The following is a 19,547-nucleotide window of genomic DNA, read 5'->3' as shown; positions in this document are numbered from 1 at the left end:
AAAGACAACATATGCAGGTCGTTTGTCACTCGGGTAAGGACTATATCAGAATTACCTCTGTGCCTCCAGAGTTGCAAAACCTCATCAGAGGATGTCATTCATTTATTTATCCGATCACTCAAAATGTATTTATTGAGCTAGGAGTTATGCCCAGAACTGAAGATACAATGACAAACAAGACGGATGAAGCCCCTGCCCTGATAGAGCATGAAGTCTAATAGAAGAAGCAGATACTTAAACAATCAGCTTTTTTATTTTCAAAAATAGCTTTAATTATCTTGATAGAAATTGTGTCCACATTGTTCAAAACCCAAGAAGTACAGAAAAATATACTGTGAAAAGTTTTGTCCTCTACTTGAGCCCTGAGTGCCTCAGTTTCCCTCCTTGGAGCCCAATATTTCTAGTTTCTAAAGTAATTCCTACAGCATTATCAATGCAATACTTAGAGAAGTACAGGGTGCATGAGGGACCACTGCAGGGTCCCTAGGCCAGTCCAGGGGGTAGGGAATGAATGAATGAATGAATGAATGAATGAACAGATGACCAAATAGGTATTTCCCTAAGACCCCAATTCCGCGGAGGAAGAGAAGGAAAAGTGAGGAAGGACCACCAGCCATGGACAGTGGGTTCCATAAGCCCTTGCATGGTCACCAGCTGGCCAGAACCTACCATGATCCCCAAGTCAACTCTGTCCCTTGCCAGCCCCTGATCCAGACATCACCAATTAATCCAGCAGCAGAAACATTCAGGGTGGCACATTGTGTTTAGCATCAGACCTGTATGTTTGGAATGTTCTACCCAAATCTGCACATACTTGTGTATATATCAGAACTTGTTCCCTGGTTTTTGGTTCTAAGATAAAGCGGCTCCAAAGAACCTTGAGTCACAGACTAGAGAGATTGGCAGAGGGATTGGGAGAACTTTACTGGGAAGAGGTCCTTCCTCTCTCCAAGCTGCCATGGAATTTTTCTCCAGTATCTGTCACCAGAAAGAGAGTAGAGTAATAAGCAATAATAACCCCATAACGTGTCAGGTAGATACTATCTCCTTTTGGGGGGTTGAGAGACACTGAGCGACTTTGCCCAGAATCACCTAGCCAACAGAGCTGGGATTTGAACCTGTGTCTGCCTGCCTCAAAGCCCTCCTCACCCACTGCAAGCCTCTGCTCCTCAGAGCAGCTGTGCTATTTGAGCCACACATCCTCCCCTCAGGGCTTCTGGGGAAGCCAATGATTCCCCTACACTAATCTCACCAAATACCCCGAACTTCCAGAGAGAAATCATTTGAATCTTTAGGATATTATAGGCATAGTACCTCGGGCCTGTGAGGTTTCCAAGGTCCTGAAACAATATAGTCACAGCCCAGAAAGATTTACTGGCTCCAAATTTTTAAAACAAAAGCGCAAAATTAAAAGGAATATTTAATAAAATAGCTATGGAGAGATTCCTGTCTACGAGTCAACCATAACTGAATCCAGCCCTTACATATTTATATATAGATATAGTATAAGAAAGATTCCTGAGAACACAGTGAACCTTCTTTTCTTTGTCTTAATGAAGTTCAGAACTGTTATAGGCCTTTCCTATTTTTTAACAACAAAAATGTATATCCTGTATGGGAAGTGAGGTGCGTTTTGATGTGTCAGGTATGACCTGGGTCTTAGGAAGGTCCCAGGGTAGCGTGAGGAGCCTGGAGAGGGGTAGGGGACAAGCACTCACACGGGGGCCTGTCCTCACCTCGCAGCTGTTCTGAGATCAAGACCACGGCAGCCAAGGTCTGCAGCCCCCAGCCTTGCCCTCAGCAGCAGGGCCTCTCTGGATTTCTGTTTCCCCAGTTTAAACAAAAGCCTGAGGGATGCCTGCCCAGCAGGCTGAAGCACCAAAGCTCTGGGGATCAGGGGGAACAAAAGCAGAGGGAAAGCAGAGTGCTGACAGGGCCAGAGGCCATCGGCCACAGGGCTATAAAGGGCAGGGCCGCAGAGGAAGTGGCACCAGATGGAGACCCAGACTGTGCAGCAGGAGCTGGGTGAGTAAGGCCCTGCAGGTGTCCTGGCCCTTCCATTCCTTCCCCTGCAGAGACATGCCCAGGAGGGGCCCTGCTTTTTCTGTCTTGTGGTCAGAGACTCGGAGGATGGCTAGAGGAGAGTAGGGAACACGGGGAGTGGGGAGGCAGCCTGCTCTCGCCACCCCAAGAGGAGTGGCAAGTGCCATTTATGTGGCAATAACCACTGGCCTAGCAGTTATGGCTGGGAGGGGGCATGGGGCTCCAAGAAATGAGCAGCTTCCTGAGGCACAGGGAGAAGCCATGGGGGGCAGGAGCTGGGAAATACTTACTCAGAGGTTCAGAATGGAAAGATAGATCACAGAGTTTACATGCATCAGTCCCTGGGCCTAACACTGGCCCCAAAGAAGGGCTGTGAATGGCTGTTCTGAGCCATGAAACCTGCCTGTCTCGTTCCCTCCTCCCCTCCCTCCTATCTTTCCTTCCTTTTACACTTCCTACCATCTTTTCTGTCGACCTAACCTCTATGAGCCTCAGTATCCTCATCTGTAAAATGGGGATAATGACAGTACCTCCCTCATAGGCCTGGTGCAAAGCTCAAATGTATTCATGCATATCAAGCATTTAGAACAGAGCCTGGCATAGAGTGAGCCACTGTTGGCTATCATTACCCCCTTTTCTTGCTCACTTTCCTTCGGTAAGTCTTTTTCTTTTTTTTAAGTGTTTATTTATTTTTGAGTGAGAGAGAGAGAGGGAAAGAGAGCATGTGCCGGGGAGGGGCAGAGAGAGAGGGAGACAGAAGATCCCAAGCCGGCTCTGCACTGAGAGGAGACAGCCCGATGTGGGACTCGAACTCACAAACCCCGAGATCATGACCTGAACTGAAGTCAGACGCTCAATTGACTGAGCCACCCAGGCGCCCCTCAATAAGTCTTTTCCGATGCCACCCATCCTCCCCCACAACCCCGTACTGCCCGGACTTGGGGCTCAGCACGGTGCCACATCGATCAGTCAGAGGAGACCCAGACCCTGCCATTGAGATGTTCACCCAGGACACATTCGATAGAAAGGTCGGTACTCTTAATGAGTGCCAGAAATCAGGAAAGAAAGCAATTCACCACAGTCTGGAAAAGCAGCAATGTCTCTCTGAGGAGGCCAGGCCAAGGCCAGGGAGGCCTAGAAGACAGAGACGGAGGGAGGGAACGGTGGCCTGGTCATGCATGGCTGGTTGGCTGGAGGCTGTGTGGAGCCAGGTGGGAGGGGACCACACACTGGTAATACGAGGGTCTGGGCTAGATGCTTGCCAAGGAGTTTATACTGGGGTGCTTGAGACCTAGGCAATGCTGCCCCCCATAGGGGGGTTCCTGGAGGCAGGCAAGAGGGCGACAGCCACACTAATCAAGAGGTCATGTCACCTGTGCGGTGTTTCACCTGTATTACTGCTAATCCTTTCAATAACTGCACCCAGAAGCTTTACTGATGGAAAACAACTAGTGAGAGGCAGAGCCAGGATCCTAACCAAAGTCTATCTGTTGGACCTGATGCCCCCTTTCCTTTTCCTGTGCTCTATCACCTCATCCTCTCCCCATGAGGCCAAGTCACTGATACGTGTTTTGTCTTCCAGAAGCCCTTCCAACCACCAAGATGGCTCAAACCAACCCCATGCCGGGGTCCGTGGGGCCATGGAAGGTAAGCTCCCTGCCATCACATGGAATATTGAGTAGTTCCACAGAGCAGAGTATGAGATCCTGCCACAGAGCAGGCCCCAGGGCTGTGTTTTTTCCACGCAACAATGACCGACCAATCAAATGCCAGTTTTAGGGGAAGGGCCTACCCACCGTTGAGATGCTGTCTCAGGATGGATCTTCCAGAATACCCCATTTAGACAGAAGGATGATCCTGGAAGCCCAAATGATACCTAGTTTTCTAGGTCACCTCTCCACCACACTACTAAAGTCATCTTAAAATAGAGCAGCCCAGAGTGGATTATGATGCCATGGAGAAACCGGGGGCCCAGAAACGAAGAGATCCCACCAGATCCCAAACCAGGACTCCTGACTCCCAACCTGAACTTGATTGCAACCATTTCCTGAAGTGGCTGAAACTCAGCTTTTCACTGTTTTCCTCAACGTCCCTTCAACTGGGTCAACTCTGAGGACAGCTCACAGCTTTGAGGGTCGTCCTCTAGCCAAGGTTCAAGAGCCGAGTTCTAGTACAAGGTATAAAAGGGGTTTATCACAACTCTCCCTTTATACCTTCCATTTCTGTCGAGGATGTGGCTGGAGAAGATAAGAAATAATCCACAGGAAGGCCTGGGACCCAGAATCCTTGCCTCTGGGCCACACTTCTGCAGGGAGCATGGTGGAATGACTCCACAAGTCCTTGATCTGTCCACTGGGCTAGCTATTGTCCCTGGCAAACCATTCCCATCATAAGCAAGACCTCACAGTACATCCCTGGGCATGTAAACACCTCCAACCAATGGTATTAACTCAAATTCCTTCCTATCCTGTCTATACCAGAAGAGACCCTACCAGGCATCCTGGGCTATAGCTAGTGATGGAAAACACAGGGTCAGACAGAAGTTAAGCTCTTGACCTGGGCCTCTGTTCTTCCTGAGGTACCATATTCTAGCTCTTTCCCTTTCAATTCCATTCAGATAACCATCTATGACCAGGAGAATTTCCAGGGCAAGAGGATGGAGTTCACCAGCTCCTGCCCAAATGTCTCTGAGCGCAGTTTTGATAATGTCCGGTCTCTCAAGGTGGAATGTGGCGCGTGAGTATGGACCCCATAGTCCTTATTTGTGGTCTCTGCAGATGGGGTGTGGAAAGATGTTCACCCAGACTCTAGTCATTTCTTGGAGACAGGCCTCCCTATGGAAGTAATCTCAAAAGAAATCACTACATGTGTAATTTAGTAACGCAAAGCTAGAAGGAACAGGAGGTTCCTAGTTGCTTGCTAGATTGGAGAGGGGGTAAAAACATGCAGACCATGCGGTGGGGCAGTGACAGTCGTTAGATCTGTGCCTCTAGAGCCCATAGGCTGCTACCTAGGATTTTCTCAGAATAGCCACAAGACCCTTTAGTTTTTCTTGTCTACAGAAAATAGAGAGGAAACTGTCAAGCTCTTTACAGCTAACTCCTTTCCTGCATGTCCCAGGGCAGCCACTACTGGCTAATTTCTCTATGTGCGAAGGAACTCAACCCCAGAACATGAGAGCCATATGAGTTCCCAGTGAGTCTTTAGGAGTTTCTTGTTGATGATTAATATCTTTGGCAAGTTAGACTCTCACTTCCGGACTCTTGGCAGGGAGGTTGAGGCCTTTACCATCAGCCTGAAAACATGAGGAAAGGGCTTTCCTTTGGCCTAAGCAAAACTGGCTCTGCAGTGGATAGGCTTCCACAAGTTGCTCACCACCAAATTGAGTTAACCCTTTAAAGGGAGTAAAATACTTTAAGGTATCATCGGTAACAAAATTGATCTGAGGTGTTTTAATAAATAAGGTATAGGTGTGTGACGGTAGGAGAAAACCCACAAAGTTAAAAGGAAACAAGAGACTAGTAATCCATCAGCTGCCTGTTCATCCCTTTGCTTCCTTAGGAAGAAGCCAATAGGTTTGGCTGGAGCCAAAGCAATAGTCAGTCACTAGATCCTGAACCTGGAGCTCCAAGTAGAGAATAAGGTAACCTGGAGAGAAAGGAAATAAAACTTGAGACTGACTTTGCTAATACACATTTCTCAGGTCAGTGAAGTAGACCCTTTCAGTGGAGAATCCCAAAACAAATAGTCCATCTACAAACTTGCTTAATGCAGCTGCCAAGCTCATTCCCCACCTCTTGTGATAAATATTATCACTTCGTCGTATGGCTCTATTGGAATTGGCTTGATAGTTTACCCCACGGTTGACACCTAAAACAAAAGATGCCTTCTCCCTGAGGCCATGCAGGCTCTGAACACCATGATCAAACGTCACTACTTGTCTCTGGCAGCTGGGTTGGTTATGAGCACACCAGCTTCTGTGGGCAACAGTTTATCCTGGAGAGAGGAGAATACCCTCGCTGGGATGCCTGGAGTGGGAGTAATGCCTACCACATTGAGCGCCTCATGTCCTTCCGCCCCATCTGTTCAGCTGTGAGTCTCTGAAATGTTCACTTCTGTGCATGTTGGGGGGATGTGGTAAGAGAGGGTATACAGATGGATTGACATTTAGTATTACTTCTCATCAGTTATGCTGAAATGCAGCAGGAAGGATAAAAGTATAAAAGAGAAGACACTGGTCCAAGTTTGCCATTTGTTTTTTTCCCCACTAAGAGGTATTTTCATTAAGCTAAAAGCAAGGGTGGCAGGAAGTGGATACTCAAGAGCTCAGATCTTCCAGGAAGTGGATACTCAAGAGCTCAGATATTCTACAGCGCAGTAGGATAACTGACAGCTAGTTATGCCTGTGTACGGGATAGTCTCAGCCTTAATGTTTGTGTACTGTTTATATCCCCTACTGGACTTTAGGTTATTTCCAACACCATACACACACAGGCTTACTTGTTCTATTAATTTCTGTGATCTTTTCTCACATTAGTGAATATTAATCCCTTGGTTGGCTGTTTGCTGCAAGTACTTTTTTCCCTGCTCTTATTATATTTTCTTCATGTCTTTTGTTGTCCCAAAGTACCACATCAGTTATTTGTACATTTTTTTTTTAATGTTTAGTTTTGAGAGAGAGAGTGCGAGCAGGGGAGGGGCAGAGGGAGAGGGAGACAGAGAATCTGAAGCAGGCTCCACATTGTCAAACTCAGGTACCTTGAGATCATGACCCGAGCCGAAGTTGGAAGCTCAACCGACTGAGCCACCCAGATGTCCATTATTTGTACATTTTAAATATTATGGTATTAAACTGGATCGGGCAGGATTAATTCTTACCACCATATTGCCTGCAATATTCTTACAATCAATGATCATGTACTTCCTTCTGTAAACCAGAAGTGTTTTGAATTTGAAAAATATGGTAATTAAAGAATTAAGATGACAGCCATAATGCTTATGCCAAATGGTTTTTAAAAATTTCTGGGTTACAGAATCATAAGGAGTCGAAGATTACCATCTTTGAGAAGGAAAACTTCATTGGACGCCAATGGGAGATCTGTGATGACTACCCCTCCTTGCAAGCCATGGGTTGGCTCAACAACGAAGTTGGTTCCATGAAGATACAATGTGGGGCGTAAGTGCAAAAACAGGGTTGGGGTACATTTCAAAGTAACTCTTGCAACTGTAAGCCTTGTGAATATTAATACATCTATGGTTACATCTTATCAGATTTCATACATTAGATCATAATTGGTATGGATGGCACATTGTAGTTATTACTAATATTCAAATTTCAAGTTGTTGGCCCTCTCAAACATTCCTCTGTGGAAGCACTTATGCTGACTACTCTTTTACGTTTTTTCATGATCAAGGTTCATTTTCAACTAGCTGTAGCCATATTATGCTCATGAACAGTGCCTGGCACATTTAGGATGCCTATTGTTTTCTTAACCTACAAGCATTCTTAATCAGTTGTGTTGAGAAAAGAGGCTCCTGGCCAGGTATTGACCAGGTTCCTAATTTTAATAACCTAATGTGCTTTGGATTTTCTAGCTGGGTCTGCTACCAGTATCCTGGATACCGTGGGTATCAATATATCTTGGAATGTGACCACCATGGAGGAGACTATAAACACTGGAGAGAGTGGGGTTCTCACGCCCAGACTTCCCAGATTCAATCGATTCGCCGTATCCAACAGTAGTGGATTAAAAGCCCCAAAGTAAGAGAAACCTTGCTAAGCAATCTAGAATGAGTTTTATGTTAGCTGCTGAAATCCACAATAAATGTCATTAAAAACAACAACTGTGTAGACTGAACTAACTACCATACTTTTATATAAATCACGCTCATGGGGCTGAGAATTTATAAAGACAAGCTTCGGTAAAACTCCGAATTCCCTTTTGTATCCTTGCAGGTCACTCACCAGACCAGATACAATTATCCTAACTCAAAGAACATAAAAACATATGAAGTCTATCAGTCTACATAGTGACAGACACACTTGTAAATGTTCTCACATCTCTTCTCATTAGCTACTCTAATATGTTGGTGTCAGCACTGATTTTTTTCAACTTGTGACAAATCAATGCTAAACAAACTCAGGAAGTTTTTCAAGTAGGCATTGCCATATATTTCTACATAAAGTTACAAATAAACCCAGAATCTTGGCAACTTATTCTAGTTGCTTAATTGCTGAGCTCAATTTTGGCTTATTTTGATTAGAACATATGGCTCAATGGCATGCAAAAAAACCAGGACAGCTGTTCTCACTGCTGATTTTTCAGTAAATACGCCAATTCTAAGCACTTTGATAACCTGTATGATTTGTTTTAAAGCCATGACATACGGTCATGGTACACTTAAGATGTACATCTGACCCTTTGAAAAAATTGTCATTATCAAGGCAATAATCTTAAAGTACACAAAAGATAACGCAAACACCACTGAAACTTTAAAATTTTTTATTCAACAATGTACACTTATTGTCTCTTAATTTGATCTACAAATTTCTCGTTTGTTTTTTTTTTTTTGATAAAATAAGTAAATCTGGGTATGGATGTAGAGTGTTTGTAATTTATATTTTTAAAACACTGAACATGGAGTAAGACATCAATAAAGGAAGATCATAGTGTAACTGACACTTCCTCAGATTCCATGACATCAGAAACAGCTATGGCAAATACCTAAGCAATTAGCAAAGGGGTAAATTTCTGGCCACTGTTCTTTTATCTAGAAAAGGCCTATCTTTTCTGACTGGGCAAAACAAACACTGAAAAAAATCTTAATTGGGAGAGGGAAGGAAAAACACCTTCCAACATAACTGTAGTCCACTAAGTATCCTTTCCCCCATATCAAGAAGAGGTAACTCAGCTCATAAGTGCTGATGCACACAAGACACAGAAATTATTTTGCTCCTTCAGTACATACTGAACATAAGTGAACTAGTGACAGATGCTGAGGAGTAGCCATATCATCTAAGATGATGCTACACTTCCCCCATTTATGCCTTTTAAGGCCAGCCATCATGGGTTACTTTTCCAATCTTGACTACTAGATTTAGTTTTTAACTGTCACTTTCAGAAGGATGGATTTTGCGGTTTTCAAAGTCAACAACATACAGTAAGAGCATACTTGATGACAGAGAAGTAACCCTCCTCTATAGGTAGGAAAACCCTTACAAATCAGAAATATTTCTTTTATATTGAGGAGCATGGGGAAAATACCACTAGCATTATCTTCTACTTAAGCTTATTAGCCTCTTCTATAAAAGCCCTAAGGAGATTACAAAACAATGTTTTAAAAGATGATTTGACAAACCTGGCCAGTACATCTACACAATCTTTTAAGTACACATACATGTGAAGTAAAGCTATTTAGTACATGCAGACTGCAGCAATTTAACCAAATTCGCCCAATTCCTAAACTTATTCTAATCAGCTTGGGCAATTTTTAAAAGATACACATTATCTTTAAAACAACCTGTGCTTTGAACTTTAAACAGTTGAATGATTCTAATCTCAAGTCATTCACTCAGTAAAACCAAACATGTGCTAAAGCAATAAAGGTAAAAAGGCTATCCTACCTTTAAACCAGGCTTAAGACAGAACTGTCACAGAACTCCATGTGGCAAAGGTCCTTCCCTCTTATTTGTTTGAATTACCTTCCATTTCTGTTTGACCAAATAAACCAAAATTTCCACGAGGAAGAGCATCCAAAAGTTTGTAAAGCTGATAAAACTGCCCTGTTTCAAGAAAAGCCCTTTAGTAGATACAAGTCCAGCTCTCATTCAAACTGGAGTTTATTAAAATAGGTGCCAGTTTTCCTCTCTTCTAGTTCCACTGATGAGCTAGCCCAGAACTATTACTTTGAGCCATGTTTCTAAGGATGGTAAAGCTAAGAACAGCAAAGTAATAAGGACAGGTCACTTCTGGTAATGACACACAAATTAAACTTTCAAAACATGTGCATAGCTTTATTCATCTACTTAGATCTAACCTTTTCATGGAGCTTCAGCAGAATTCGAGTGTGCAAAATGCATTTCTAAAACGTAATGCAAGCAAAGCTTTTCACATTTACACTGGCAGGAAATACAGAGAAACTAACAAGTCACATTAGGGAGAGTTCAGATTTTTTTTTTTTTTTTTTTAATGACAAGAATTGCACAGTTCATTATTTTGAGACAATTGTTGCAGACATAAATATTTAAAATTTTCTAAGCCAAGGTGCTTTAACAATAAAAATTTTTAAGTTGGAAAGAGCCAATAACTTGGATCATAGCTCACATAGAATTCCAAATTAAAGTGGACTCCATTATCTCCCTAGATTTTGCAAACAATGCTTTTCATAACACTTTTTTTTTTTTTATAACACTAAAGGAGACAGCAAGCTGAAACTTTTTTCAAAGCACACAAGAAATGGTGTCATCACATTACTTGAAGAAGGTGCTGAGGGGGTAAAGGGAGTGAAGAATCCTTTTTACTATTTCCCACTACAGAACAGCCACTAACAGATTAAGAAAAAGAAACAACAAAAAGTAAATTAAATCACTTCCCCAGTTTATAAAACAGTTCCAGTTTGTGACAAGATCTAGAACTTTAAACAGAGAGCACCAGTTGGGCGATAGAATGAGCATTTCATACTGCATAAAAATTAGTGAGGTGGTGGTAAGAACCATCAACTATCTCAGGCATTACTACATGGCCTTTCCAAACTTTTTTAATATACATGCAAGGCACATTGATATAAAAATAGATCTCTGGCCAACAAATATATTAAATAAGCAAATTAAAATTTTGGCTTGGCAATATTGGCAACATCAAAATATAACCAGATAGCTTTGGACCACATATCTCATATTCCTCCACCCCATTTGGTGTTTCTTCCTCCATTATTTTGGGTTCAGTCTCCTCCAAGTCTAGGTATGTGCTTGAGAAATGACTTTTCCTCTTGTCAAGTAGCATTCCTACTATATGTAAGTTTATCTTTGCTAAGTAAAAATATACTAGAGAAGCAGAATAGCTGAGTTTTGATGGATTTGATTACACGAAATCTGATTGGCTCGGGATGGCATTATTTCTCCTCTGAATACAAACAAAAAATAAGTCCCCAGCTTATGTAGTAAACAATTATTTTCTTCCTAAAAGATAAATCAGCAACAACCAATGAAACTTCTTTTAAGCTACTCTTCCCAAATCCTCTTTTGAGGCAGAGAGAGGGAATAATAGAAACAAAACTAAGATTTAAAAGATTTTCAGTAGTAGAAGACATTTTAAGGCCAAAAAGCGTAATACTAACAGAATTTTTATTTTCCTAAGTTACTGCCCTTCATAGGCCAATACCATAAATAGTTATTTGTACTGATTCCCTCCTGAAGAAAAATTCTAAATTCATTCACTTTTGTTAGTGGCTGTGCTACAGGAAAGGTATTCAAAGCAACTTAGAAAGGTATGGTATATAGTAATGTAAAAAGTGCATCACATTCTTGATTTTCAGTTTCTCATAGCAGCAGCAGGATTAATCCAAGACAGAAAACAGTTGTATTTCCACTCTAAAAATGCAACAATTCCTAATGAAATGTATTCAAGATTATGAAAGGATCCTCCTCTACAGACGATAATTGAAACAAGACTAATATGACAAACAGGGGCAAACTAAAGGCATTCATTCATATTTACATATTAAAACCATTTTTGTTAACACCAAATCTTTGTCTAGCAAAAGAAATGTTTACGAATAAAAGACATTACTAAAGCAGTATCCGTTTTTTGGAGCCTTTGTTTAGCACCTGAGGAAAAAAGGATATATGGAAAGCTATATAATTTACCTCAAGTTGGTTTCTTGGTCTGTAGAGTGTAACTTTGATATACAACAAAAGTGAAACTGAACTGGAAAATGTTTGTAGCTATTTTAGTAAGGCTGTAGAAAAGGGATACTGCAGTATTATAAAATGGCTTTAGAACTCTGGACATAAGCAAAATTGTATGGGTAAATAGAGAAGTCTGAATCAGCAATCCCATCACACGTGAGGATGGCTGTTCCATAGGTGTCTTGCCCATAACTGCTATTGGACACTCCCAGTAATGCAGAAGCAACATACCGCTCATGTTTCCCTGGGTGTTTCTATTATGCAGACAACTTAAAATTCTATTTATTCATATGGAGTAGCAAAACAGTGTGAAATTTAAAACTCAGTAAAGCAGTGCATTTGAGGGGGGCCAATGATTTATCATTCTTTAAAACCAGTCCAGGGTGGTCCTGGCTCTCAAACATGTGAACACATTTAAGTATATTTAAAAAGAGACATTTTAAGATATTCGAAGTATAAGCCCATCTTTCTCACCATAAAATAATCCTGGTGCTCTGCTGATTAATCACATTAATAAAAATAACATCAGCATTAAGAACTAATGATACCCCATGTATCTGCAAACTTCGAGCAGCTATCACACATACTTCTAGTCTTGTCCTCTGCCCCTCTAATCTTGGGGGAAAAAACAGATGAGCAAATCCTACCCTCTTTCAAAACCCAGCAGGTTAAGTTATGGGTAGGGCTGCTAAAGAACACAGCCCACCCAAAGAATCTAATTCAACTAGTACCACATCAACAGACCTGACCACAAAAATTATTGTTCATAACATGCATCTGTCCTGTTGTGCAGTTAGCATAGGTATACAAGGATCTTGTGTTGATATGGCCCAATGGCATAAACTATACTCCTAATCCTTGGAAATGGGACTTTTATTAATTTAGTTCTCTGAAGAAAGCCTTGACTGAATGATTCTCTCCTTATTTAGAATTTAAAATCAAAGTTCTCTTCCAGTTTTCCTTGCCTGTGGCCACTGGGTAGGACACAAAATTTTACACTAAATGGCTTTCCTGTGTTTAAAAGTTTTCATTAAAAGATAGACCACTAGATGCCTCCAATTGGGATAGTCACAAGATTAACAACCGAGTATGAAACTACTGCTGCTATGTAGTGTTTTGTGAAAAAACACATTTTGTACTGTGGACAATACTCCTAACTGAGGTTTGCCAGATTTTGCCTAGAAACTGTTATTTGAAAAACCAATGCAGCACTTTTTTTCCTTTATAAAGTTTTTGCAGATTTTGAATGACTGTGTAAGCAGATGATTAGGGGAACAGCAAAATTCTACAATGGAGAGAACTTCTCCAGCCATTTATTCCGAGAGAAAACAAACTGGCATTAACAAATTTCCTAATTATTGTCTATCCCCTCCCAGAAAGGAGGAGGAAGGGCTAACTACAGATGCTGTAAATATACTTCATGTGAAAGTTCATTACTAAGAAAGTCAGAGGAAAGGCTATGCAATTAACTTCAGGTCAGCAAAGGGGGGGCGAATAAAGAGAAAGATAAATACACCCTGTCTTTTGTGGGGAAGGGGAATTATTCAAGACATCTACAAGAGAGTGGTATGTGACACAAAAGCCTACAATCAAGACAGATTTAAAAAGAAATCTTCACCCATAATTAGTATCTTCATAGCTATTAAAAAAATAGGTCATGATTTCATTCTTAGTGCCATTTTTCAAATACTACCCTTTTTAAGATTAAAACCACCTGACTTTTAAATTCTGTGTAATGAAAACAAATGGCACAAAATAAATACAAGTTCATTCTCTGAATACTAATATAATGTCTTACACACATTCATTTACTAATTTTTACTATCTCCATCTGTCCCTCACACACACACACACACACACGCACGTGCGCGCACGCACACACACACACACACACACACACACACACACACTCCTTTTTCAGTCTTTATAATGGAGGGATGTTAAAAATCCCCTCTAGACTGTATTTGGTTTATGCTACAGTACTAATACTCTGAGTTGAAGGAAAATTCTGTATACCAAACAACACATTAATGTTATTTAAATGTGCTAAATTAATCACAGCTGAAGTTTGTTTAGAAGCTTACACAAAAATAATCAGAAAACAAATCAACTCTTCAGATTTTTTTTTTTTTTAATAAGTGCTCTGTAAGGAATTGTGTGAGGACCTAAGGAGAAAGACTGCGACAAGTAGAGTTAAGTGTTACCAAACAGCACAAAGGAGATTTGTCCCAAAGTCCTGCTTGTACCTAGGCAATTAAGTCCATTACCCAATGCCCAAAAATACTGACAATATGATGGGGCACTAGGGTTCCCAGAAAGAGACATTCCTAACTATATATCTCTAACCATATAATCAAGGAAATTTCAGTGGAGAAAATCAGGGTGAAATGTTGCATTGTTTCATTTAGAAGTGAGACTCTCAAAAACCTTTGGACAAACAGATAAGGGATACATTCTTTTTGGCTTCTCTAAACATGGAGGCCTGAGGGCTATGGGAAGGGAAGTAGAAAAGCAACAAGAGATTTCTAAAGATATTTTTTAAGTAAGTGTTGCCTCTAAATTAAAAAGCCCAATTTAGACAGGGGCTGTTTTGTTTTCTTTTTTAAATATATATTCATTCAACCTCTATGTCACAAACCCAGAAAGTTTCTTGTGAGTTGTGAGACAGAAGAGCTTTTAAATTCCAGGCAAGCAAAATGGACATTTTAAAAAAAGAAGGGGGGTGCAGGGGAATCTGGCCCTAAGGCGACAAGTGGTTACACAAGGCAATTGAACACACAGCAGAACTTTAAAACCTATAAAACAAACTGGAGTCTTTTTTTGTCCTTTAATCAACCTTATATCTTTTTTTTTATAACTTTTTGAAAATTTTTATTTAAAAAAAAAAAAACACAAAAACACAGACTTCTTTCACTTCAGTATGTGGTATGTTGCATTTTCCAGTTTGTTCAATGCTTTAAAGCTCAAGGATGCCTCTGCTTTCAATTGTACATGGGCCTGAAGCATCCTAGCTTTTGGCAAGCAGGCAGGAGACTCAACAAAAATCAAAATAGGAACAAGGCAGACTAAATGCAGGGCACATCTGTAAACATATTATACATTTGAAAATTACAATATCAGTAAAAGTGATACAGTTTACAGGTGAAATGAAACTATCTGGAACTGGCCTACCACAAGTTTCTGAACCTGGACTGATACAATAAGTTATTATATATATATATATTATGTATAAAAAGTTTTGTTTACATCAAGTGGAATTGGCAATCCATGCTTATACTTTTAAAATCTAAGCAGGGCAGAAATCCAGACTAAAGATATTTTCTCTACTCTAAGTTGAGTCCAACAGCTTCTTTCACAAACTACTTGTTAAAAGTCTCAAATAATCAACAAAACAAGAAAACTCATCCATACTACAGTCGCTCAAAACTGGACATTTCTTAAGCAAAGGGTTTGAGCAAAAGTAGTTACCTTCTCCCCCAAATACCCCAGGGGATCCAGTCTACTTTTATTAGAAGACTACACCTCTCTCTGTATAAATGCCCTGCTTTTTTTAACCTGTATTTGACATACATGGATATACTAATTTCTGTGTGTGTGTGATGTGATGCTATGTCAGGCCAGAGAACTTGTTTTTATGCCACTAACATCACCCAATCTTAAATTGGACCCTTAGTTTCTGCACACACACAAAAAAAATTTATTTTAGCATGCTATATACAAGCTGCAGTGCAACAGGATGGCAATGTGATGATAAGACAGGGCTAATGCTCTTCTCTGCCCAAAAGAAAATTTCCAGAATTTCACATTATTTTCCTTAAAAAACCCATTTTGCTCTAGTAATAAAATATATTTATTAAGATATAATTAGAAGCTAATAAGCTCAGAAGTATAGTTTGCATGGAAACACACCTTCTGCAGGCAGGGTTTATCACCTCCTCACTGGCTAAAAACATGAAAAGTCTTCTAGTTTTCATGGAGTTTTTTCTTCCCCTTTTAGATATTTCTGAGAAATTAAAAGAGAATTTACAGAAAGGTACAGAAGTTTCTCTTTTGATGTTCAATGAAAAACAAGGAAAACAGCACATTTAGTGTTAGTGACAGAGAGCAAGTCTGGAGCACCTACAGTTGAAAAGCAGAGTATATTTTTGCTCCCACTTATACAATTACATTAAAATATGGGCAAAGGAATATTTTTCCATATTAAATATCTAAAGCCAATTGTTTGTTCTGTAACTTTTCTTTAAATGACACTCATGGATTCTTCACTTGTTAAAGTCCAATATGTAACCAAAGCCAAGTGAACTATGTACCACCAACTATTCCAGAATTATAGAACTTCAATGCCCTCCCCTATCCCCACCCCACGAAAAATAAAAGGAAAGAAAGAAAATTTTCCCCAACACCCCACAGAGGCTGCTTAACTCCTGGCAAGACATGCAAATCATATTCGCTAAAAAAAATACACCCCTGCAAACTTCAAGGCATTTATCCAGCATTCTCGCAGGGCTCAAAGTATAACCAAAAGATCAAAGGAGGAGTGGGGGAAATGTTGAATCATTCTGGGTTCCCCGTGATTAGTGTATCACTTTAGTCACAGAACAAGATACAGAGATCTTTTAAGTGGATTTGCCTTTCCAGTGGGTCATTTGTTGCCCAAGTTGATGACAGCAGGAACTTTAGAACCACGCTTGGTAATAAGTCTGTATTCATTAATCACTTGCATTCACACTTAAAAACAAAAACTAACAAAAGAAAAAAGAAAAAAAAAACAAAAAACTATTCAGTACCGGAGATTAAATAACCATGTGTAGTCTCTTGAAATAAATTTTGATTCCTTATGAAGTCTAATTACTTTCAGTTGCCTTTTTTTAAATAACTATATATATATATGTATATATATATATTTGTATATATTATCCTGTGATTCTACTTATGGTTCCTCTGCTGCGTTGAAGATCTAGGAGCATAAAAGCCTTGTGTCCCCCATGAACGGTGGCTCTAATGCTGCAGAAAGGTTACAAATAGGCAGTCTGGTCCTTCATTGATCTGGACTATCCATGGCTTCATTGTAAGTGATTATCCTTTTGGGATCTGGAAGGAAGGTTAAAAAATAAATACATAAATAAATATAAGGTTTGGAATCCCAAAATGCCCATGTTCCACAACAAATTCCAAATAACCATCATCATTTTAGCTGCCTCTTTTTTTTTTTATGAAAACAATTTAAAGACCACTTCTTTGTAGTAACACATGTATGATCACAACCCAATAGTCTGGCATATCCAGCAATAGGGTCCTCTAACCAGTGAGGGCTTCAACTCCTACAGATTAGAGAGGGGTTGAGTTCAGTTAACAAGGGTTATTTCAATGTGTTTCTCCCAATTATAAAAGCAGTACATTTGAAAAAAGCAAAAAACAAAAAACAAAAACAAAAAAAGCTTCAATAATCAATAATCTAATACTAAAATAAACACTTGGATTTACTTATTTTTGTTCTTAGCAAAATGAGGCCAAAATTTATTTTAACCATGGTGGACTGTCTAGTAAGGAACTGTTCCAGTTGGTATCTAGCACCAAAAACTTCAGGTTAAGTTTGGCAAAACTATCCGTTCAGTTCTAAACATGACTTATTTCTTCCTTCCTCCAAATTTCACATAGAACCACCAGTCTTTATTCTTACCAGTAGTAAAAACCTGTGATCACCTGGGTTCAAAGTATAAAATAGTCAGAATATGTCTAGGCAAAAATTCCACTGTTCTTCTGAATTCCAATTATTTAGCTGTATGCTACACCCTCTTCTGGAGAGGCAATGATTCTATTGCACACCATTTCTGCCTATCATATGAATTTTTAAAAGTATACATACTTTTAATAAAAAATAGGAAACCAATAAAACATGTCACCTAACGGAAAAGTATATAAAGACCTAAAAATAATATTAAAGATCTCAAGCTCACCTCAGCTTAAGAGTCAATCTAATTTAGTGCAGAGATAATATAATATCCTCTTTAGGACTGCAACAGCCATGCTCTAGCATCCTGCCATGAATATAATGCTCATTCTTAATAGTTAATAGCCATCTTACAGTCAATATAGGTAGGTCTACTTTTGCCGACTGTATTTTCTAGTTCTACCTTTTTTTCACTTGTATTTGAACAAGAAAGCACACAGAAAGCAACTCAAAATAATTTAAGAGCTTGCTAGTTATATTCAGGCCACAGCTGTGTTAGACAAAAGACCTGGCCTAAGTACAAGAGAGAGGTGGAAGGAGGAACAATGCTGGGGGGAAATCAGGGAAACCTACATTTAATCTTGCCACTTTCTAGCTTACATAATAACATCTCTCACTTATATTAACTAGCAAAGTAGATGGGAAATAGGATGCAATTCAGCTACAGGGTTCTGAAAGCCCAAATGTATTAGCTATTAGTTCTCCAGACTAAAACTTACTTTATTTCAGGTATTCCAAAGCTACCACATTTTAATATTTGGAAAAGCACACAATAATTATAACCAATTAAAAATTTTTGAAAATTCCAAATATTCCAGATGTGGATTATTCAGTCCCTTTGCCTTCTTGCTATTCACATCTTATACTTGTAGTTTATAAAGGAAGCTAATTTGCTATTCTTAAGATTTTTTTTTTTTAACGTTTATTTATTTTTGAGACAGAGAGAGACAGCATGAACGGGGGGAGGGGCAGAGAGAGGGAGACACAGAATCTGAAACAGGTTCCAGGCTCCGAGCTCTCAGCACAGAGCCCGACGCGGGGCTCGAACTCACAGACCGCGAGATCGTGACCTGAGCTGAAGTCGGATGCCCAACCGACTAAGCCACCCAGGCGTCCCAAGATTTTTAACCATCTATTATTTCAGAGAATATACAGACCAAATAAGGTTTCTAAGACACCTAGTATTTTTCTGAACCATGAATTTCAGTTCTTGGGCTACCACTTGTCTACCACACAAAACAGATAAAGACTGGCTATAAGTGGAAACGCTTATTCATGTTGGTTTCCTAGATTAAAAATATTTATGTTCTTACTTTCACAGGAGGGAAAAATGTAGTTTCTTCACCTAACAAGTAAAGAGTATTTTCATATATTCTTGTTTCACTTATAGTGTTTCCCCAGATATAAATAATTCAAAATACAAAGACTGTTCACTTGGTAGGTGAACTATTCCATGTTATTACCACCCAAACATAACCCAATTAGTCATTAGTACTAACATTTTAGGTAACCTAACTATTCTTACCTTGCTTCTGCAAATTCCAAACAGATTCCATTTCTGCAAAGAAAAAAAAAAACCAGGCAGATTATTTTATACAGTAAGTTTTACAGAGCAAAGTTTAAAGCTATGCTTTCCTCTTTAAACCTAAAAAATCTAGACTGGTTATTGCCGAGATAGAGGTAGGGTTGAAATAGCACAGTTCTGCTAAATCTCAGACATGACATTCTTATTCTCTTGGAATTGTCAAGAAGTATTCTTCAGATTACCTTAAGGGTTGATTATAGTCAATAATTATCTGAAATCAAACTACCGAGAGAGCAATTCTGTCTACACAAATAGCAAAGATATGCAGAAGAATTCTATAG

General features: G+C 39.7%; 2 protein-coding genes across 2 annotated transcripts in view; one reads left to right on the top strand and one right to left on the bottom strand.

Moving 5' to 3' along the window:
• The first annotated feature begins 1,994 nt into the window (after window positions 1-1,994).
• Window positions 1,995-7,857, top strand: CRYBA1 (crystallin beta A1). The gene is made up of 6 exons (XM_015081422.3): window positions 1,995-2,025; window positions 3,626-3,690; window positions 4,661-4,779; window positions 5,994-6,135; window positions 7,077-7,219; window positions 7,639-7,857. Exons 1-6 carry the CDS (start codon window positions 1,995-1,997, stop codon window positions 7,784-7,786), a joined length of 648 nt encoding a protein of 215 aa, XP_014936908.1. The 3' UTR covers window positions 7,787-7,857.
• A 672-nt stretch (window positions 7,858-8,529) lies between these two features.
• The window catches only part of NUFIP2 (nuclear FMR1 interacting protein 2), a 30,680-nt gene continuing 19,662 nt past the window's right edge, over window positions 8,530-19,547 (bottom strand). Inside the window, 2 exon segments of the mRNA XM_027034563.2 lie at window positions 8,530-17,041; window positions 19,207-19,239. Of these exon segments, the coding sequence (XP_026890364.1) occupies window positions 16,989-17,041; window positions 19,207-19,239 (86 nt within the window). The 3' untranslated portion in view covers window positions 8,530-16,988.

This window comes from Acinonyx jubatus, chromosome E1, assembly GCF_027475565.1.
Source record: "Acinonyx jubatus isolate Ajub_Pintada_27869175 chromosome E1, VMU_Ajub_asm_v1.0, whole genome shotgun sequence".
Lineage (NCBI taxonomy): Eukaryota > Metazoa > Chordata > Mammalia > Carnivora > Felidae > Acinonyx > Acinonyx jubatus.
This window is presented reverse-complemented; position numbering and strand designations above follow the sequence as displayed.